The 22,905-nt window shown below is 42.7% G+C and overlaps 3 protein-coding genes across 3 annotated transcripts; 1 reads left to right on the forward strand and 2 right to left on the reverse strand.

Annotated features, from left to right (window-relative positions):
- Positions 1–294: 294 nt before the first annotated feature.
- Positions 295–5,457, forward strand: LOC115682006 (uncharacterized). The gene is made up of 5 exons (XM_030606143.2): positions 295–451; positions 2,690–2,865; positions 3,816–3,914; positions 4,007–4,158; positions 4,952–5,457. The coding sequence occupies exons 2-5, from the start codon at positions 2,692–2,694 to the stop codon at positions 5,337–5,339; spliced, it is 813 nt and encodes a 270-aa protein (XP_030462003.1). The 5' UTR covers positions 295–451; positions 2,690–2,691; the 3' UTR covers positions 5,340–5,457.
- A 1,312-nt stretch (positions 5,458–6,769) lies between these two features.
- Positions 6,770–9,525, reverse strand: LOC115682107 (B-box zinc finger protein 24-like). Its single transcript, XM_030606247.2, has 3 exons — positions 9,171–9,525; positions 7,768–8,070; positions 6,770–7,227 (listed from the first exon to the last, which is right to left on the reverse strand). The coding sequence occupies exons 1-3, from the start codon at positions 9,351–9,353 to the stop codon at positions 6,997–6,999; spliced, it is 717 nt and encodes a 238-aa protein (XP_030462107.1). The 5' UTR covers positions 9,354–9,525; the 3' UTR covers positions 6,770–6,996.
- Positions 9,526–13,505: 3,980 nt separating this feature from the next.
- On the reverse strand, positions 13,506–21,368 carry LOC115681999 (disease resistance protein RUN1-like). The gene is made up of 4 exons (XM_056309408.1): positions 20,770–21,368; positions 15,423–16,512; positions 14,639–15,151; positions 13,506–14,560 (listed from the first exon to the last, which is right to left on the reverse strand). Exons 1-4 carry the CDS (start codon positions 21,276–21,278, stop codon positions 13,649–13,651), a joined length of 3,024 nt encoding a protein of 1,007 aa, XP_056165383.1. The 5' UTR covers positions 21,279–21,368; the 3' UTR covers positions 13,506–13,648.
- Between the last annotated feature and the right edge of the window lie 1,537 nt (positions 21,369–22,905).

Below are 22,905 nucleotides of genomic sequence, written 5' to 3' on the forward strand. Positions count from 1 at the left end.
CGCTCGACGCGGCGAGGGCCCCCTCGCCGGATCCGGCTGAGCCGACGCCGGCGAGGCCCCCTCGCCGGAAAGGAAAAAAAAAAAAAAAAAAAAAAAGAAAAGACGAAAATGCCTACATGACTAAATACAGATAAATTGTCACAAAAAGAAAGTTTTGTGTCAAAAAAATGCAAATAATGCAATGATCAAAAGTTTTGGTGGTTTTTTTCCTTTAAAAAAATAATAAGGAACCACCTTTCGAAAAATCTAATTACACGTGTCACCCGGCCTTTTTTAGTCCTTTTTTTTTTTTTTAAGTCTTCTTTCACCGTCACCATCTTCTTCGCCTCCTCCCTCCGACGATTCTTACGGGGGACTCCACTCTCCAAAGCTTTGAGATCTGATCTGCTCCCTCCTTCGCGAACTCTCTGCAAAATCCGAGTTCGAGTTCGAGTTCGAGGTCGAGATCGAGGTTCGTTCGATTCCTCCTTCTTTCTCTCTCCTTCTTCTTCTTCTTCTTTTCCTGTTGATTCGAATCTCGAGTTCGTCTTCGTATGTGCCGGATTCTGTCAATGCGTGTCCCGCGTCGTACATGGATTTCGCAGCGTTTTTGCTCTTTTTTTTCCCGGAATTTCATGATCGTCGTCGTGCCATTTCGCCCTTGGTTTTAGGCTCTGGGTTCGCTGCGAGAACGAGTTCGATCGTTCGGCGAAATTTTGCTCCTTCGAGGCTGTTTGAGCTTGCGTGATTCCTTGTGGGTGATAGAGTTCAGGAGCTATGGAGGTTAGAGTCTATTAGGGCTGTGGGAGTACTGCCGGTCGAGGTCGAGAGTGCTGGTTATTGCGATAAATGGGTGCTCTTTTGGTGGTGACTAGATTGAGCGGGAGAGATTGTTGAGGATTTACCCTGATGGCTATTCGGCGATGTGCTTTAGGTTTTTCCTGTGGGGAAAGATAATGCTTGATGTTTGTTGGCTATGCGAGGCCCTTTTTTTAAGGGATAAGGAGGGCGGGTTGTGGAAAGCTTAGTGGGCTTTTTGCTGTCGGACTTACCGCAATGAAGGTTGGGAAATGGGGGTTTCGGCGGTTAAGGGTCGTGCGTCACGGCGCGGTAGGTGTTCCTTAGCAATGTGGAGATGGCGGGCTCGAGTAAAGAGAGTAGGTCATGTGGAGATGTTTCCTAGGACTTTTGCTGAGGATTGCTGACAAAGGTTTTGTTGTTGAAGCTGGGGATTAGGTTTGACTGAGTACAAACTGGCTAAAAATTGGAGAAGTAAACTTTTAAGTTGCGAGAGATTGCCGAGAGGAATTGATGATATTCTGAATGAAATAAAGTTCATAAAAGGATTTTTGGTCCTCTCAAATCTTCTCCTTTTGCGTGTAAGAGGACCTCAGGACCTTGTTGATAATGTTGGATATGCTTGATAACTATGAAGAAAATCATGGGGACCTGTTTAGTCATTTTATTATTAAGAATGCCAATAAGTAAGTTGACATCTTAACAAACATTTTGCTTCAATAAACCTGTGGCCCATATAATTGTTAATATCATGGAGTTGTATTATATTGAGTGCTTTTGCTCAATTTCAACTGCCATACAAATACATTGGGTTTGGTTAGAGAGGTAGGGAGGACAGATTTATCTTCTTTCGAGTCGTTCCTTTTCTAATTCGGATTAATTCAAAATCTGAATGGACTTCATTTGAAAATTAAGAATACAATAAGTATGCATTGCTTTGTTAGTAGCAGTATAAGGAAACAAAAAAGATCAGCCTGAGTGTCTCTACAGAAATAAATCCTTCAGTTTCTGGATTTGTGAAGCTTCAGCATCAATGCTCCTTCAGTTTAAGGAAAATGTTCCAGAGGCAAAAATGTGTCGTCACCTTCCTAAATGTTCTGTCAATCTGCATGTTCCTGCTCTGTTAGCATCTGATCAGTCCCTTGACTGTTTTCTCCATGATGTACTTCACCCCTGATGAAGATGCGCCATATGCTGATGAGATGATGTAAGTTGGCAGCGCAGCAGCAGGTCCTCCTCTGATTCCTTTCCTTCTTTTTTATAGGCGGAACTAGTCCTTTCCTTCAAACTGTTCTGAACAGTCTAGAGATCCACACCTCTACTTGCTTACCAGAATGCTTCAGAAAGCAGCAATCCTCAATAAAGCAGGGCCTCCCATTTCTTGTTTGATTGCTTGTAAAATCAAAGCTGGCAGTCCATTCAAAATTATTTAGTTGGTTTTTACTGGGATAACTGTGTACTTCCCGGTGCTGGTCTCTGTATATATGTTATCAGCTGCTCTTCTGTGTGTGTCTCGTGATTATTTTACTTTTATGCTGGCTTTGATGGCTGTATCAGTTTCTGAGAGCTTGAGATAGAATACTTCTGTTGATGTTTAGCCGTAGTTCTAGTCCTTTTGAAGGATCACCTGATGATTGTAAATTTTCGCATTTGATATCAATGATTAAGCGCTGCATTATTGTCTTTTTGTGGTAGTTCGACAATTTTTATAGGAAGTCTATTTCAACATAACTGTTGGTGTTAATGTGCGAGTTCTTTAAGATTTTTAAGGTTGGTGGGATGAGCTAGCATTACAAGAGCGGTGAAGGACATGATTGCATCTATTTATCATCACATCGGCTTCTACTTATTCTGCCCATTTTGTTCTGACTGTTTTTCTTTCCAATTCTCTTAATTGTATGTCAATTTGTAGTAATGTATAACAATCCGGCCGCACAGCCTGGCGGGGTTCCCATACCTCCAACAAATCCTCAGCCCACCCCATTTGGCAATGCTTTTTATGGTGCTGGTTCAGGACTTATCCGTAATGGGCTTGGTGCTTATGGAGGAAAAATTTTAGGATCTAGCTCTGAGTACGTGCAAAGTAATGTAAGTATGAGGCTTCACCTATACATTCATTTGTATTCTGTGAGTGACAAGCTGAATGATGCTAGTTAGCTTGTTCATGTTATGTCGTGCATTGCCATTGAATACCTTTATGAGGAAGGACGGGCTATGCTTTTTGAAATTTCATCATCAATATAGCACCCTGGAGGTTGTATATATTTGTCTTTTGATGAAGAGAAAATTTGCCAAATTGAGTACGTGGTTAAGGGCAAGAGGTAAACCACACTCTTCCCTAAACACCATGTGAAGAAAAGACAAACAAAGAAGTAAAACAAAAGGAGAACAGAGCAGGCGACAAACCTGGTTGCTTCTTGCAAAGTATTTGATGTGCGACGATTCTCTGCTTCTTGGGCAGTAACCTATATTATGCAGAAGTCCGTTTTTCTTGACCAAGTTGTCCGTATTAGTTGAATTCGCTCTGTTTGCACTTCAGGACTTATCTCATGGCTTGAGCAGGCTTCCCCAGGAGCCTGATCATTCAGTTGTCTGTGATTTACTTGATTGCCTTTGCACTTTAGTTCTTAAATATGTGAATTTTGCAGCACATAATATACTGAATTGCTTTGTTACACTGGTACTTTGATGCTTTAAATTATAAGTGCAAAGAGGCTCCATCACTAATATCGAAAGGAATAATTTTCTTATGAAGATAATGAAGTTCCTTGAATTTGTATTCTTCATTTACATTAATGTACCGCTTGGCGCTTAACTTCTTTGGGAAGTGGATAAACAATTCTTTGAATGCTTTGGTTAGTCTGAATATCAGTTAAACCATGTATATCGCATTTGGTGCTTTTCCCTACTGATGCAGCAATTTTGGATGTCTTTAGATGAGTGAGAATCTGCAGATATAGTTTTTAATAGTCAATCGTTATATCGTTCTTTTTTCTCGTTTCACTGAAACAGTATGATCAATCCTTTCTTGACGACAGATTAGCAGGTATTTTTCTGATCCCCAGTACTATTTCCAAGTGAATGAACAATATGTGAGGAACAAGTTGAAGGTGGTTTTGTTTCCATTCCTCCATAGGGTGAGCCCTAACATCGCATCAAACTTAATTGCTGCACCTGCACTCAAATTTCAGACTACTTACAATTTTTCCACCATATACCATTTCCACAGGGCCACTGGACACGAATTACTGAGCCAGTGGGAGGCAGGCTGTCATATAAGCCCCCGATATATGATATTAATGCTCCAGATTTGTACATTCCGCTTATGGCATTTGGTACTTACGTTGTTCTTGCTGGCCTGCTGTTGGGTCTTCAGGGGAAGTAAGTGATAAAGAGTTTGTATCTTGCACTGAATAGATCGCTTGTTTGCTAGAGTTATTCTCATCAAATGACTGGTCCTAGTGCTACTTTTACTCCCAGTTTTGTTGATCTCTTGGTACTCGTAGTGTCATTCTAGGACAAAATTTAATGAAGATGTTTCTTATGCTTAGCTATGAATAAACCTTCATAGACAAGTTTATTCATTTCGACATTGAAGTTTTTCCACACCTTGGCTTATATTGGAAAGCCATATATCAGATGAAAATGAAAACCAATCTACACCACAGAAAGCAATCTTTGCAGCGACAATCTTTCCAAAGCATTCTTTGAAAAACATGGAAAGAGGTTGCCATGAGTACAGAGAAGGTGCACACATTTTTCGTTACAATGTTATCGTTTTGATTGAAACGAGCTAGCATTTTTCAGTTGTGATATTGGAAAATGTCAGACATAATTTCTTCATGGTTCATGGTACTCCCCTTTCTGCTTTAACTCTTATTTTATTGGGCTTCTACCCACTGTGTTTTTATTCTGAGTTAATTGGAACTTCTTGCTCTTTGCTTGAGGCACAGGACAAAGTAGGTAGCTAAAGCATGTTTAAATTGGTATTTCTTGTTCTACTTTTGCGCCCGTTGGCCATTTTGAATGCTGTGATAATGGAAGGAGTGAGTTTCCAGATTCTTTTCTAGATCTTAATTTAATATCTTCCGAGGGTCTCCCGTTCTCACAATTGTTTTGCTGCTGAACCTACGCATTCTTTCCCTCACTTTTTTCATGAATCACTTATTTGCAGGTTTAGCCCTGAAGCCTTAAACTGGCTGTTTGTCAAAGGATCGCTAGGCTGGTGTATGCAAGTAGCACTGCTAAAAGTAACATTAATGTCATTGGGTACTGGTGAGGCACCGTTGCTGGACATTGTGGCGTACGCTGGTTATACTTTCACAGGATTGTGCTTGGCAGTTCTTGGGAAGATTGTGTTGAGATACGTGTACTTTGTGCTGATGCCATGGACCTGCTTGTGCATGGGAATCTTTCTGGTGAAGACCATGAAGCGAGTTCTGTTTGCGGAGGTGAGGAGTTATGATTCGAGCAGGCACCACTATCTGTTGCTCTTTATTGCCCTTGCTCAGTTTCCGCTCTTCATATGGCTTGGCAATATCAGTGTCAATTGGCTTTTCTAATTGATGAATCTTGTAGTGTCATATTCTGAGAAGCAATGTAGAAAACGTCTCTAGCAGATTCTCAAGGGTTATAGAGGCTGGCAATCTAGCTGTTGCTTTAATTCATTTGGTTGCTAAATCTTGTTGTCTCTGTTGCTCCCTCGAGTACGATTTGCATTGGTTTAGTAGTTGTGCCACCTGATTGAACTGAAGCTGCGGATTCGATGGCTGTAGAGAATTTCTTCAACTTCTTGGTTAGTGAAAGAGTAGACAAAAGCGTTAGTGATGTATTCTTAATCACGGAACGTTGTACCAGAAATGATAGTACACAATTTTCCTCAGTCGTGATAGTGGACTATGTCGATATTGGAAAATCTTATATATGTTGGGTAAGAAAAGGGGCAAAGCCCGAGTATTACATTAACACGTGCCTAACAAATCTTAAACCAGACTGATCTCCTATAAATAGGGAACCTATCGGTAGCCTATCTAATGTTGGAATGGCATTTACATTGCAGGGTTAGGGTTGAATAATCCAATTTGCTAATTAATCTGCACAAATATCCTTCCCTAAAAGTATGAAGGATTCTAACTTATTGAAAGTATTTTTAACATTTCCAAATTCAAAGGGCGAGGATGTCGCCAAAATAGCGAGAGATAGTTGTTTTCTTATGTAGTGCAATTGTCGCTTGGAAGTCGACCTTCACTATAATTTTGGAAATGCCTAGAGAGATTGCCGTTTAAGGTCCAGAAGGACCTCAAAGTTCAGCTTTTAACGAAGAGCACACTGCTTCATGTTGGGCAAAACCAGCAAGTCGGTTGGTTGACTCATTGTGGAGAATTCCAACTACGGAAGTTGGACCCCGGTTGCCTTTAGAGGCCCCATCGGTGTCGAGCTCGATCCAACCAGGAGGAGAAGCTATTCAATCCACGCACATCTCTCTTTTATCCTTCTAGGGAAATAATCTCTTTTCTGCCATTTGAGCCGAAAGGATGTTCTTTTTTTATTTTATCGAGCCGAAAGGATGTCCTTGACATAGCCCAAATTAAGGCTCACAGGAGTGTTCCGAAGAGTGAAGTCTATTTGAAATGGTAAAGCTACGCCAAAACACTGGCAGCCAATCATTTTCTTTTTACCCGAGTTGATGAAGCAGATAAGGTACACCGAGCAACTTTCTCTAAAAATGGTTGGTGGATTGACAGTTGAACATTAAAAGATAAAGAAGCAAGTGGAAGTCTTTTCTGGTGGTTGCTGTCGACTCTTCCCGAAATGCAAGTTAGTTTAGCTTGTTAAAACCAAGGAACGCAATTACCATTCTCAAGCCAAGCATTAGCATCATCTCTCAATGGTAATAATTTCGTCCACGAGTTCAAATAACAGTCAAGGATTATGTTGATGGAAAGAACTACTATTGGATGACTTTTAAGGGGTGAGATTTACACCGAGCAACTTTCAAAAACCAAACAAGATGGACCATTTGATTTGTAGTTCCAAAAGATCACAAAAAGGATATTACAAGAAGACCCAAAAAATGAGAGGACGCAGTTAATCCCCACACATCACGAGACGATTCTCAATCTAAGGTTCCTTCATTACACATAAGTAGATGCCTACAAATATATGTAGATAGATACACATATTTCTGTGCAGAAAGGATGCATCAGTATCCCTTTCTCATCAGCCAAGATCGGGAACGGTGAAAAACTCATCGTCATTGTCTACGTATTCAATCCTTGGCTTCTTGTGAGGCATCTGGGATTTTGTGGTTCGGTATGAAGTGCAGTTGCTCGAGTATGGCAATGGGAGCTGAGGAACTTCAGCTGCTGCTAGGGCTTCTTGAGGAAGCTGATCAGCAAAGAGACCCATATCAGCGAGCCATTCTAGCTCACCAAACTCGAGTTGTTCCTTCTGCAAAAATAAAGGTTATTGTTAGTTTTTGGAGCCAGAACAATGTGAGAGGAAGATGTCTGCCATTCCCCAAGATAACATTAATTTCAATGATCCCAGTTGCAACATAAATCAAATACTTATTTGAGACATGTATGTGATATAGCATATGATTTCCAACATAAGAAGGATGTAGTCCTGTAATTGAATAAACTTTGCTGTACTTGCTACAGAAACATAAACTCGTTCTACATCTATAGCACATGCAATTCTACCTTCAAATCTCTCAAAGAAAATATCACATATTTGATCCAGTCATATGATAAACGCTTTCTGGTCCTCAAGCAAGAATTTCAATCAGTGGTCATGCTTATGACTCTTGCAGACCGCACAGTAGAGCAAAGAGAATAACGACGTGAACAAGAATTTCAAAGATTTTTGGGGCTTCATGATCATCGGACAGCAGGTTGTGGCTTTCCATTTGAGTAATTATAGGTTCTTTAGGTAAAAATAAGACCGTGCAAGCACATGAAGGTCCAGTATTAACATTGTAATTCTTACCTTGTCAGAGGATTCAAAATCTGACAACTGTAGCAGTTCATCAACAACACCCCATGAAGGCGTGATACTGGAAGCTTGCTGTTGGGGCGATTTCACCGACGTATGAGGTGCATTCCGGCTCGGTGGCTCAGATTGAATCTTCTCAGCATCTGTGGTGCAGCTAGAGCTAAGAGCGACTCTGATTCCAGTTGCCAGTAACCTCTGGTGATTTGCAGACAGGCTTCCGGCGGGATGAATTGGTTCGTCGCAATCCTTGCAGAAGAGAGCTCTGTCTTCCACGCAGAATATGAAAGCTGGCTTCTCCTGTACAGCAATGTAGTCATGATGAGAGAGAGCACTAACAATAACCGACTTGCATCACAATCTTCTTTCAATTAATCGAAGACACTGTATCAAATGCCATATTTCTACTTTGCCCCATGCTAGGTTTCTCATACACTCATTTGATGCTTGCTGTGATCCATTTTAGCGTATCTTCATGTTTCATTGATTCTAAAGCACATCAAACAAGCAACTAGTCCAATACATTTTTCTTCTTAAGGGTAAAAATGAGCATCTTCATGGTACCGTTCACTTTCTTCCTAAAAATCTTTCCATAACTGCCCTTGATGCACGAAGTCCAGCGATGATCCGGGGAAGGGTCGGACCACTTTGGGTCGGATCAATGTTTTGCTAGAGGCTGTTCCCCCCCAACTCGATCCAGTCACCTCCAGGTCCTAAAATCTGGCCACAATCAAACAGATATCCACTCTCCCAGAGCAGAAAGCCGATGATTCCGGCAAAAGATCGATTCGAGCTCGCGGTTTGCGCCGCTACTTCCCCCATACTATTCCTAGTCAAAGCATGACCTTCGATCTGGAAAACAGAGGAACCATACCGCAATCTCTCCTGCTTTCTGAGGCATAATTCTCATTTCTCTCCCTTTCTACGAGTATGTGGCTATAAAAAAGTTTCAACTTTGACCAACCTTTGAAATCAAACACACATCAACACTCGACCCAACCATCAGAACACAACCCCCTGGGCATTATTACTCTGTTAAGCTGAAGCCGATGCTGATAAAAAAAAAATCTTTTTAACCTATCAATGACCCAAATCAACTGAATCTACACATGACCCAGGTACCAAAACATGCTTGTGAACCCTCTTTCCTCAACAACAACCAGTCACAGAGATCCCCAGTATAAGCTCTCTCATAGCTTGAGAGACAGAGAGAGAGAAGAAGAAGAAGAAGAAGAAGAAGAAGCGATGCGTTTAAGGCATAAGTTTAGCAGCCAGAACATCGCCACGTCGCTCAATCTCATGCATGCTCCAACATGAACCACCCCAAAAAGAAACGAAAAAAGAAAAAGAAGACGAATCGACAGAGAAACTGAGAAATCGAACCGAAGCGACGGACTCACTTGGCAGATGTCGCAGACGGGGAGCTTCGCGGAGAGGGAGTGGAGGAGGAGCCTCTGGTGCTTGCTGGCGAGCTTGTTCGCGGCGTGGACTTCGACGTCGCACCTGGCGCAGAGGGCGGCCTCGTCGGCGCAGCAGATCACCGTCGCCGGGGCTCTCTCGCACACGTCGCACTGTATCTTCATCCTCCGGTTCTTGGTTTTTCTCTTCCTTCCTCGGGAACTCCAGGAACCTAGGAGAGCCAAGAAGCCGAAGCCGAAGCAGAAGCAGAAGCCGAGCTAAAGGGAAAAGAGCTCGGGGGTCGCTACCTACAGTGACGAACCAATGGCGGGTCACGGGAGCGATTGCAGAAGAAGAAGAAGAAGAAGAAGAGAGAAGAGAGAGAGAACAGAAACATGGGTTCCTTTAAGGATTTTGCCTAAAGTAGCCAAGAACACGGGAGAGAGAGAGAGAGAGATTAGTTGACTGTTGTTAATTAACAATAATTAATTGTAGGTTCCCAAATTAAATAGTGGTTGAAATATTATTACAAAATGACAAAAAATTTGTCATCAGGTCATTAATCTCTCATGCATTTTTATATTTTTACTTTTACAATAGTGTCTTCCATGTCTCCATGATTTCACCCACCTCTTGGAATAACAAGGTCTAGTCAAAGCCCCACTTTCTCTATTTAGATCTTCTTCTTCTCCTCCTTTTTTTGCTAATTTATTGAGAAAAGGAATTATCATTTAGGCTCCGTTCATTTCGCGAAAAATATTATATTTATGAAAAATATTTTTTCGAAAGTCATTTTTCTGAAAAATGACACAATTTTCCGGTGTTCGATTGAAATCTAAAAAAATTTCGAAAAATATTTTTTAATTTTCCCGGAAGTCATTAAAAATATTTTTTTTCTTTTTTTTTTCCTTTTTCTTCTTCTTCCTCAGTCGGTCGCCAACCATAGTGGCAGCCGGCGACTGGCCAACTCAAGCCTCGCCGCAAGTCGGCGAGATCAAGCCTTGCCGGCCTGTGGCGAGGCTCTAGCTCGCCTGATCCGGTGCGGGCGAGCTCGAGCCTCGCCAGAGCTTCACTGATGTCTGGCAACCTCAGGCAAGGCTCGAGCCTCGCCCAGCTCGCCGGATCTAGCGAGGCCCAAGCTCGGGTGATGCTGACAGATCCGGCGAGCTTGAGCCTTGCCCAAGATCGCCAGAGCCTCGCCAACGTTTGGCGACCTCTAGCTCGTCGAATTTGGCAAGGCCTGAGCTCCCCCGACCGGCCTTAGGTGAGCTCGCCCGCGTTGGATCAAGCGAGCTGGAGCCTCGCTAGTCGCTGGTTGCCACCTTGGCCGGCGATCAGCTAAGGAAGAAGAAGGAAAAAAAAATATTGAAAACAAATGGTGGAAGAAAAAGAAGAAAAATGAAAAGAGGAAATCATTTTCCTCAAAAGTGAAGGCATTTTGTCCGTGGAAAAGAAAACGTTTTTCGTGAGAAGTTATTTTCCGTGAAATGAACACCGAAAAATCCTGAAAATATTTTTAGAAAGTTATTTCCCGTAAAACAAACGGAGTCTTAATCTAAAAAAAAATTATGATCAGAGGACTTTCGACAAGACTCGTCGAATACAATTTTAGAAAGGCATATGCTTCTTTTTCGAGGAAAAAAAAACCTACAATCCCTCAAAACTGTAGATTTTACAATTTTTGACCCATTTTAACTTTTTTTCCTTTCTTTAGTTAATTTAATCGTTGCATTAAGTAATTGTCAACGTGATATATTATGCTTCGTCAATACGACCGGAAAAAAAGAAGAAGATAAGCTCGTAGTGATGTATTTCTTTCAATTTGAAAGTACTTTGAAAAAGATATATTCTTTTAAATATAGTCAACTAAATTAAAACGTAAGGACACGGAATCATCATCATCATTAGTTGAATTTATAATGTGCTAATGTGGAAGGGTGCAGGGTGCATTATCTTTTTCATTTTTCAATATTCGTGTGGAACTGGGAAATGAAAATTAAAAAAATAATTTCCTGGTGCCGTGCCGCGAAGCACGGAGGTGATTGGTGGAGGAGAGCCGAGGCCCTGAAGATACGAAGGTCTTCATGTCTCTCTCTTTTTTTTTAATTATTAATTATTATTTGGATTAGGATCTTCTCAAATCAAAACCGAGAAATCTGGTGGATCCAACCGTGCGACGGTGGGGGCCCCAGCCAACCCCACGAGTGGCCACTGGCTGATTTGCAGCCGTGGGAAACTTGTGGCCACCAAATTTTCATTTCCTTTTATTTATTCATTCCATCGCTTTTTTAATAAGGAAAAGCTGCAAAAAGTAACAATAATCAATGGGAGGGGTTCCCAAATTTGACCGTGACCCACGATGTCATTAAATTTCGATATTTTTTCTAATGGGAGTTGGCTGGCTTGTCCATTGTTGGCATTTATGAGGCGACCATGAACGATGCACCCCCCACCACGTCCCCCAGTGTGTCGACATTTCTTCCATTCTGATCTCCAGCTCCTCTTGTTGCTGTTTTGCAAAGACAGCGCCCGGGAGTTCAACATCAAGGAGGAGTTTGTTGTGTAGGTATGTGTGTAGACACGGGTGGGGTGGACGTGAACCACACGAGTCCCTTTCGTTAGATGTCTCGTCGATTACAATATGTACAAAAAAATTCGGAGATTACATCGAACAATTTAAAAGTTCAAGGACCACGTCGCACGTTATAGTAAAATTTAGAGATCGTATTGCGCGTTAGAATAAAGTTTAGGGATCACGTTACATATTGAGCACAGACCATTTGTGTTATTATCCATCTTGATTTCTTCCGTTCTATCTCAAGCTTTTTTGGCCGATTTGCAAAGACTTGCGTGGAAGTTCACATCAAGGGAGTTTGGCGTGTAGGTATGTGTGTCGACACACAGCCGGGGTGGATGTGAACCACACGAGTCCCTTTCGTTGGATTTCTAATCAATTAGGTGGCTTTTTAAGGGCGATATTGATCTTCTCGGCTTTCTAATCAATTTGGCCCGTGACGTTGACGAGAATCAAAGTACTAGAAAATTGGGAAGCAAAAAAACGAGAGCTCAAACCCTCATGTGGAGAGAGAAGAGGGAGGGAAGACGGGTGCCGCCGGCCAGGCACCGACAAGGGTGGTCGGGCACTTGCGATAAGAGGAGAGCTGTGGCGCGGCTGCAATCGTGGCACCAAGGCATGAAGTAATTTGAATTTGATTGATTTCGAGGACCAATAGATTTTTTCGGCATATCGTTATTAACACGTGGAGTCTCCTCAATGAAATGATTATCTTAGTGACCGGACATGCGACAAGCGACACGGTCTGGGCTCCCGCGGACTTTGGCGAGAGGCAGCATTTCCGACACGGGCTTGGACAACTTGCGTCGAATCGAACCTCGATTTCCTAAAAAAGAACATTATTATCTCAAACTTATGCATCGATGCATTCTATTTATTTTGAGACACGCGTGAAGAGTGTATAGGAGTTAGGTTCTCGCAATTCGAACTGCTTTGATGATCCTACTGATTATGATTTTGGAGCATGTAATTTAGGTGGAATTAAGAATCGGGTTCATGTTGAACGTGCGAGGAAACTCATCACAATATATTCTCGACAAGGATTGTGATTGGAAAAGCTGTAATTGGCAAGTGTTATCACTAGGAAATGACTACATTTTGGCAAGTTGTATCCATCATTTATGACAACCGAACCGGGGGTTTAAGTCTAGGTTTGGCTAATTTAGCAAGCAAATCATGAAATAGACTTTAAAGAGTATGAACTATGAAGCATTACCATTTACTTCTTAAGTGTAGCATTTCATGGTAGATTAGACTCTTGCTCTAATGGGATGTTATCAAAGGGTTATGTGACGAGGGAAAATCGTTTACGTCCGGTTAACGATAAAAAACACACTAATTTAAGAGATTTATTCTTTTTCTTAGGTAAAGTATCATGTTAATAATGGTACTTTGGACCCTAATCACCTTTTGTTGATGGAAAATCATTTCGATTCTCTCTCACATGCGCAAAAGAGGGAGGGAGAGAGAGTTTTGCTGTTTTGGAAAGAGTCTAGGACAATTCTCCAAGCGACAGGAGATTTAGAATAGCTGAACGCATCGTTACCGATAGGAGATGTAAGAGACGGTTTGGTTTTGGTGAGTTCATGATATTCTGTCTGGTGCACCAGTACGGTACCATCTTGTTGAACACATTATCAAGGATCGATTTTATTGCATCCATCTTTTGTTTGATCCTATAGTATCGAACATGAACTTCGTCTCTTTACTTCGGGCAAAGAGAAAATAAATCTGAACTCAAGGCTATGAAAATCTTTCTACCTTTTAAACACTAATTTATAATGATTATACTCAAAATTCGGCAGATATACACTCTCAGAATTTAAACTTATCGGTTATACATCAGATATTGTGTTACCTTTCATCTACAGAATGAGTGGAGACAAGTTGGTGATGTTTTTCCCGTCACGTGGATGAGCATTGAGCTAAAGCACTCCTTAGGCGGTCCACTGCATCAGTCATCGAGGGCCGGTTTCCAGCTTCTATCTGAACACAATCCACGGCGAGGTACGCCATATATTCCACTGCCATCATCTCGGAAGTGGCCGGAATTGGCATGTTTGGGTCCAGAGCCTTGCCAATTTCTTCCTCAACAATGCGTGGAACTACGACCTCCGTGATATGACCTAACGGGCCATCTTCATCCCTTTGGAATGCTTTGCGTCCAGATAACAATTCAAGCAACACAATTCCATAGCTATACACATCGCTCTTAGCTGTTAGTCTTGAGGTATTGAAGTATTCTGGATCCAAATAACCAAGGGAGCCAACAACAGAATCCTCAAAGTAATCTTCACCCTTAGGAAGACGTACAGAGACTCCAAAATCCGAAACTTTTGCAGTCCAGTTTTCATCTAGCAATATGTTCGATGACTTGATGTCTCGGTGTACTATTTGAGGACCTGCAAATTCGTGCAAGTACTCGATTCCCCTAGCGACATCCAGTGCCACCTTGAGCCGCGCATTCCAGGACATCAAAGTTGAGCTTCCGATAGTGTGAAGGTGGCAGTACAGCGAGCCATTGTTCATGTACTCATACACTAGGGCGCACTTACTATAACTTGCATGAAATCCCAACAACCGAACAAGATTCTTATGTTTGACATGACCAATAATTTTGATCTCGGTGATGAATGTGTCAGTTTTGCGATCGGGGATGACTTTTCGGGTTACATCTATCCCCTTGATGGCCACTTCCTGCCCATCACCCAATATCCCCCGATACACTATACCGGCGCTACCTACTCCAATCTTATTATCATCGGAGAAGTTATTTGTTGCGCAAACCAGCTCTGCCTTTGAAACTATTTTAAGTGCCTGAGAAGCAAAATCTATCAGCAAGCATTCCAGTAAAATAAAATGAGAAATAAAGCCAATGAAATGACAAGGATATACCGAATATTCCTCCAACAGCATATCCATGTCAAAGTCTGCTTTGCCAATGTTACGACTGTAACCATTGTGTCTTTCGAAACGTAAAAACTGGGGAAGCTTGAGTGGGGTGGCCATAATACTTTCAAAGTCTGACAGAGCACCTCTGCAGTTTCTTGATGCTGCACCTTCGAATCTAAATCTAGACAAGATCTTTTTGATCGGCCCATGATGTTGCTCATTATTTGCAGGTTCGGTGGGACTGGAATCATGAATACAAGGTTGCTCAGGATCACAGCTCTCGTCATGAATACTAGGTTGCTCAAGATCACAGCTCTCCACCGTTGCTGGCAAGTTGTTTCCATGCACATCGAGCCACCTAATATCTTTTGAAAGATACCCGGGGCATCCAGATATATGTATGTCACCCACCAGAAACAGCCTCAGCTCTTTCATCTGCTTGATGGATTTTCTACCCATAAACACCTCTTCAGGCTCAAGCATGTCCAATTTAATACCTTCAACAGAGTTTGTTCCCTTGAAATCCAAAGTGAACTTGCAATCAGGAGTTATTCACACTCAGTAAGACAAAATACTCTGGTCTGTATGCCATCCTTATGTGCTTGGAAACAAGTTAGATACATCATAAATAGATTCCTAAAAATTGGCAGGGTCTTCATGCAAGAACCAATGTATATGCTATTAAATTGTCAAGTCAATGACAAAGCGCCACACTCTCAAATGATTGTAGGGTCATACATCCTGTAATTTTTAAAAGTTTTCAAGAACAAGAAAAACGAAACATTACCGAATTTTCCCGGAAGACTCTCAGAATATCTTCATGATACCAGAGTCTACTACGCCTGCCAGGATTTTCAGGAGATTCTTGCCGCACGATTTCTCGACCCATTTCTTGAAGCAAGTCATGCATCCATATTCTGTTCGAGTCAATATATATTAGAGATTTTTGGGAGAGAATTTGAAGCCCCCTGTCTGGATAGTAGTTACAACGGTCCAGTTGCTTTGTTACATGATCTTTATCTTCCCCATTAAAGAAACAAGCAATGTCAAGAAAGATAGATCGTTCATTAGTTTCCAATCCAGCAAAACTAATTTTCAAAATCTCATAAATCTGGCCGTCAGGAATGGCTCTCAATCTTTCTAATGCACATTCCCATTCATGAACACTCTTACCACTCAAGAAAGATCCCAATACAATAAGAGCCAAAGGGAGACCTTTGGCATAGTGAGTAAAGCCGTAGGAGATAAGCTGGTAATCTCCTGTAGGTGATGGTTCCTGAAAGGCATTCCAACTGAAAAGTTGAAGAGAATCATCATAATTTAGTTCACCAACCTTACAGATTTTTGCACTGTGAGCGACTAGCACTTCTTCATCTCTTGTTGTTAAAATTATTCTACTCCCCTGACCAAACCAACTTCTTTCACCCAATAAGTGCCTTAGTTGGGCCGTGCGATCCACATCATCAAGAACTAACAGAACCCTTTTATTGCAAAGATTTTGCCTGATCAAATCTACACCTGCCTGAATGTAGCCAACCTTTATGGTTTTATCGCCCAAAATATCACGAAGAAAAGCTTCTTGCAGTTTATGTAGGCCATACTGCTTAGAAGTTTCTCTAACATTTGCCAGAAAGCTACTACCTTCAAATTGATCAGCAATCATATTGTATATAGCTTTAGCAATAGTTGTCTTGCCTATTCCGCCAATCCCACTGATACCCACAACGCGAACGCCATCATCCTCTGTACGCAATAACATTCTTACAGCCTGTATATGTTTGTCGAGAGCAACCGGATGCTTTGCAACATCCAAGTACTGGCGATGCAGCTTGCTTGACACTTCTTCAACAATTTTCTGGATGAGTTCAGATTCAAGACTGCCAATCGCAATCACTAAAAATATGTAACAACCCGCTAAACCACAAAACTAAACAAAATTAGTTGATATTTACTTGTTAGAGCTCTTTAAGAAAATTAGTTGATATTGAAATGATCTTCCCATACAAGTACAGTTTTGCACATCCTCTGCTAAACTACACTAAATAAGCTGATGAGGAGGATTATCAGAAATAGCACCTTCCTCCTTATCCAAGAACTTATAAATCAATTAAGCCGCAAGAATTGGTTTGACAACAACCCTTGAGTTTGACTTCGAATTGAAAAGTGATGATATGTATTATGTTGTCAGTTATCAAAGTGCTTGAGCAAAGAGACATACACGGGGAACAGCAAGGTAAGGTATACACGAATCGAAGATAGTTGAGCAAATAAGAGACTACTAATTCGTGGCCATCAAAAAAACAAAAGGGAGATAGAACTCAACACCCTAAACTTCAAATCGACAAACGTTAGCAACTTCAAGAGCATAAGGTGAAACAACGTATCTCCATGCATCCCCGTTATATAATTGAACAATGACACTGTGAAAGTGAGAATTCCAGTTCCAAACCCAGAGTTCTGCTTCCTTCTTCTAAGCAGACCCAATTGAAACTCCATTTCCCAAACGATTCGGCCAAATTTATGCAACGAGTTTCATCTTTACCAATTCTAGCGAGTTCTAATCTAGTATAATCTAATAGAAATTCTCTACAAAACAAACAGCAATCAAGAGAATCCAGTCAATTAGCTGAGAGCAATTCGACCATTACCCGTTGCCTAAATGCCATCCGGACAAATTAGCCGCTTCACGGAGGGCGTCTCTCCACTTCCTCACTCTCTCCGAACCATCACCATCAAAACCACGAAAAGCATCCTCATGCCTCGCCATGATCTCCGCGAAGACACCGGTCTGCTTCCGCACATCGCTCGGGTCAACGTGGAAAAACACCGGCCGGACAAGTTGCCCTCTCGAGCCATGCATCTCGAGAATCTTGGTCAGCTCCTGCAAGCACCAGGTGGAGGCGGCGAAGTTGGGGGAGAATACGACGATGGCGATCCTGGAGCTCTCGATGGCCCGCTCGAGCGAAAGGGAGATCCTCTCCCCCCGCCGGAGCTCGTTGTCAATGAAGACGCGTACTCCGCTGCGGCGGAGCTCTTTGTCGAGGTGGCTGACGAAGCCGGCGCGAGTGTCCTCCCCTCGGAAGCTGAGGAAGACGTCGTAGTCCCATCGAGGGACGGCGGCACAAGACGGGGAAGAAGAAGCTGACGATGCAGTGGCCATGGAAGAGGGTTGGAGAGAGAGTGGGCATGGCCATCTTTTTTTATGGGAAGCGGGCAAAGTCGACGGAGACGCAGGCACGAGTCAATGGAGACGCGGGAATGCTTCCTTTTCGGAATCTGCATGGACAATGGCTCGTCTCTTCTTGCCCTCCCCTTTTTGATCCCGTAGTCACATCCGACGCGGGTATCGCAATTCGCATGAAAGCGATCTAGAAGCACGGATACAGAGAGAAATTTTAGTCTTTGTAAACATGGTTAGTCTTTGTAAACGGTCGGCAAATTCTTGACTGAAAGCGATCCAGAAGCACGGATCTGGAGAGGGTCGACCCTCGCCGGATCCGGCGAGGGCGAGGGTTGCTCTCACCGGATTTGGCGAGGTCGCCCTCGCCCGCTCAACCCAGACGAGGCAACCCTCGCCCGACGCAGGCGAGGGCAACCCTCGCCCGATCCTGGGTTGCCCTCGCCGGCAAGGGTAGCCTTCGCTCGAGGCCAGCAACCTTCGCTAGCCCCGGCTAGGCCGGCAGAGGGAAAAGAGGAAAAGAAAAAGAAGAAGAAAAGGAAAAAGGAAAAGAAAAAAAGAGAAATAAAAGAAATAAAAAAAAAATTAAAAAGTTAAAAACGAAATTGCCCTTGTTTAGATCGCCGGAATAGTGACGTGCTCGCCGGCCGGTGAGCATTTGACCGAAGGCGAACCCAGAGCTTTACTTGAGACTACTTGGACACTTCGGACCCCTATTTGAAACTGATTTGTCACTTCAGGCCTTTATTTGCCACTATGTCCACTTTAAACCATTTTTTTAGAAAATGACCCCACTTTGAGTACTTATTTGAAATTTTGCCGTATTTCTTTATAGCATAATCAATATCCATGCACCCCAATTAAAGAATGATTAACTCCTTCCAAACTTCATAGTTTTCATCATTCAGCATAGAAAGATCATTTTCAAATTCAGAGAAATTCACGGTTTGTAAAATTGCATATCAAACATACATGCTTATGTCACAAAATTTGAGGTAAATCAAACATACATCATGCTTTACCAATGTAAAATATGAATCACATAACATAAAAACTACATGTAGGTTAAGTTTCTAATTTAAATAGATTCATAATTATTATATGATGAAACTATAATCATAATCTTTTTCTTAATCCCTGTGGGTAAATTAAGAAATATAATATGCTATTTCATTCTAATTAATAATATCAAAATAATAAAAAATTCTAGTGGTAAAAAATTAATTGTATTAATATGATTAATTACAACCAATGTCCTTTTATATATGTGATCCAAATCCTCATTATATATATAATGTAAAATAATTAGAGATGCCGTAGCTAATCTCTAATTAAACAAAATTGTATATGGATCACTAGACATTTATCACATGCACAAACATTCGCCAAATTGCATGTAAGGGCAAAATGGTAAATTAATGTCGGCAAGGGAAAAATATTAAATTAATCGGCCATGGGTAGAATCATAAATTCAGAGAGGAGAGAGGGCAAAAGCGTAAAATCACGGAGAGGGGGCAGAAATGTAAGATTGCCAAAAGAGCATACTCGCCCTAATTTTTTTTTTAATACGCGGGCACATACCGTGCATGCGCCTGAGGCAGCGCATAGGCCTATGTCGTGTAAGCGCTTGAGGGCCAACATGGGCGCGTGCATGTCGCGATTTTTCAATTGCTCTCCAGTCTCTGTCGCCTGGGTCTGCTCCAACAGCCCACCTTAGACTAAATTGAGTGGTGGGTTTTGGAGACCACACCAGCACGATCACATAGGTCCAAGAATTGGCAAAAAAGGCCAAGACATCGGCCCGAATCAAGCAAAATTCTACCAAAACGCAAACCCTAACTACCGCAACTTCCGCCTTGCAATTAGCCTCTAGCGATTACCGATATGCCGAATTAACTTAAGGCTTTCTTCCTCATGGCGGTACGATCGTACTGGTCCGAAGCCAGGTGGTGGGCAGTTGGAATTTGGCCGGAATCGACAATTTCTCTCTTGGCCCTAAATTGCCCGATTTTACAATTAAGTCAAAATCTCACAAAATTCATCAAGACAGAGATTTAACCACACTATGATACCAAATGTTGGAAATACTAAAGATCGAAAGCCTGATTATTCATGAATGAACAAAACTCATGTATAATCAAAATTGATTGTGGAAACGGGAAGATTCTTTATTAACCTCCTGCCATTAATGTAATTGGATTGATAACTTGAATCGTCAAGCATTAATGTAGTCTCTGAACTTTTGGTACATGTTCAATTTAGTTCCCAGACTATATGAAAATGTTTAATATTGTCCCTGATATTGAATTAATGGAAGGAATTTTAACATTCTTATAGTTCAAGGACTACATTGAAAATGTACCAAAAGTTTAGAGATCACATTGAACAAAAGAAAAGTTTAGGGATCGCATTATATGTTGGGTTAAAATTTAGGGATCACATCAAATAAATTAAAAGTTCATAGACCATTTGTTTCATTATCCCTAGGTATCATGTTATCAGTTATTAAAGTACTTAAACAAAGAGATATACCCGGTGAACAGTAAGGTAAGGTATACATGATTCGAAGCTAGTTGAGCAAATTAGAGACCAAGAATTCTTGGCCATAAAAAAAAAAACACAAAAAGGGGCTTATAATTCAGCACCTTAAACTTCGAAACAACAAACGTTAGCAACTTCAGGAGCATAAGGTGATGATGCATCCGCGTTATATAATTGAACTATGACACTGTGAAAGTGAGAATTCCAGTTCCAAACACAGAGTTCTGCTTCCCTCTTCTAAGCAGACTCAATTAAAACTCCATTTCTCAAACAATTCTGCTAAATTTAGGCAACAAGTTTCATCTTTACAGATTCTAGCGGGTTCTAATCTGATTTAATCTAACAGAAATTCTCTACAAAACAAACAGCAATCAAGAGAATCCAGTCAATTAGCTGACAGCAATTCGACAATTACCCGTGGCCTAAATGCCATCCGGACAAATTAGCCGCTTTGCGAAGCGCGTCTCTCCACTTCTTCACTCTCTCCGAATCATCACCACCAAAAACCTCCTCGTGCTTCGCCATGATCGCCGCGAAGACGCCGGTCTGCTTCCGCACATCGCTCGGGTCGACGTGGAAGAACACCGGGCGGACCAGTTGCCCTCTCGAGTCCTGCATCTCAAGAATCTTGGCCAGCTCCTGCAGGCACCAGGGGGAGGCGGGGAAGTCGGGGGAGAAGACGACGATGGCGATCCTGGAGCACTCGATGGCCCGCTCGAGCGAGAGGGAGATCGTCTCCCCCCGCCGGAGCTCGTCGTCGATGAAGACGCGGACTCCGACGCGGCGGAGGGCGGCGTGGAGGTGGCTGACGAAGCCGGCGCGGGTGTCCTCGCCTCGGAAGCTGAGGAAGACGTCGTAGTCCCATCGAGGGACGGCGGCACAAGACGAGGATGAATAAGAGGAAGAGGAGGATGCAGTGGCCATGGGAGAGGGTTGGAGAGAGGGGCCACGGCCATCTGCTTTATGCGAGACGCGCGAAGTGAAGGATGACGTGGGAACGAGTCAAAGGGGACGATCGAACCATGCAAGGATTTCTTCTGGCCGTGGACGCATCATCATGGCTCAGACAGAGCTGCAAAGTGCAGACAAATCGGTTGGTCCGGCTGGCTTTTCTGGGCCACCGACACAAACAGGAAAGCGGAACTGTTTTTGGGTCCAGTCGAACCTGAGTCGCATGTACATGGCGCGTGCGCGACATCGAGACTTCCCGAGAGAGCCACACGTAGATACATAGGCGACGCCTTTCACGCTCAAGTCACGTCGAGCTACTGCAGGCCATCATCATCTTCTATGAATTTGCATTAAGTTTAGTAACTCACTTTGCCTTCGCTCTTTGAGCGCAAGACCCATGAATTGTATTATCCATCGTGGCCAATGGCCAAGCAACGAGAAAATTGCATTTTCAATTTTAAATCTAATCTTTAATTGAATCAATGTAGTCCCAAAGTTTTGAGTGAACATAAAATTAATTTTTCCTTGACCCTTTATCACTTGAAATTTCTAACGTCACGGTTCAGTCATCACCAGCAGTCTCATATTTCACGGCAGACGATTTCATGTTGACAACTTCACTCGATGCGACTCCGTTTTTCTTCTATTTTTTTTTTTTGGTTTCTTCTATCTTTGCTTTTTTTTTTCCTCCTTTTCTTGTAATGGTTTTGGAGCATGTTATTTAGATGGAAATGAGACTCGGCTTAATTTCAAATGTATAAGGAAATTCATCACATTCCACGCACGAAAGGAAATATGATTGGAAAAGCTGTAATTGGTAAGTGTTTCTCAATAGGAAATGACTCCATTCGGTTAATTATATCCACATTTATGACAACCAAATAGGTTTGGCTGATTTGGCAAGCACATCATGAACTAGACTACGGGCCGTTTGGTTCGGCTTTTTAAATGTAACTTGGGGGAATGCAAATACCTTTAGGTAAAAGTCACTTGGGAAAATGTAAGTGGTATTTGATAAAAAATATTTTGTGTTTGGCCTAAGTAGTGTTTGATAAATTTTTTTTTGCAAAGAGTTTCGGCAATTTTTAGTTTTAATATTCCGGTTTTGCCCCTATTACTGTTCATCTTCTTCACCGGCGAGGGCAGATCTGGCCGGCGAGGGTGGCCGATGAAGCGCCGGCGAGGTCGCCCGACCCAGACGACGGCCGCCTGGGGTTGGGCGACTGCCCAGGCGCCGTCGCCTGGGTCGCGCGACCTCAGGCGACGACGGCTTGGGTTGCGACCCAGCGGCCGTCGCCCGAGTCGCGCGACGGCCGCCCGAGGTCGCGCGACCCCATGCGACGGCCACACGGGTTGCGCGACCTAGGCCGGCGTCGCTGAGGTCGCGCGACCCAGGCCACGGCGCCTGGGCGGTCGCCCTACCCCAGGCGGCCGTCGCCTGGGTCGGGCGACCTCGCCGGCCCTTCGCCGGTCAGATCCGCCCTCGCCGGCCGTTCGCTGGCCACCCTTACGCTGAAGAAGATGAACAGTAATAGGGGCAAAACCGGAATAAAGAAATTTGAGTGAGGGCAATTTGTGAAGGGAAAAATAGGCTTCAGCA

The sequence above is a fragment of the Syzygium oleosum genome, unplaced genomic scaffold (genome assembly GCF_021117445.2).
Source record: "Syzygium oleosum isolate NSW1041296 unplaced genomic scaffold, Sole_v2.1 Sole_v2.01, whole genome shotgun sequence".
Taxonomy (NCBI): domain Eukaryota; kingdom Viridiplantae; phylum Streptophyta; class Magnoliopsida; order Myrtales; family Myrtaceae; genus Syzygium; species Syzygium oleosum.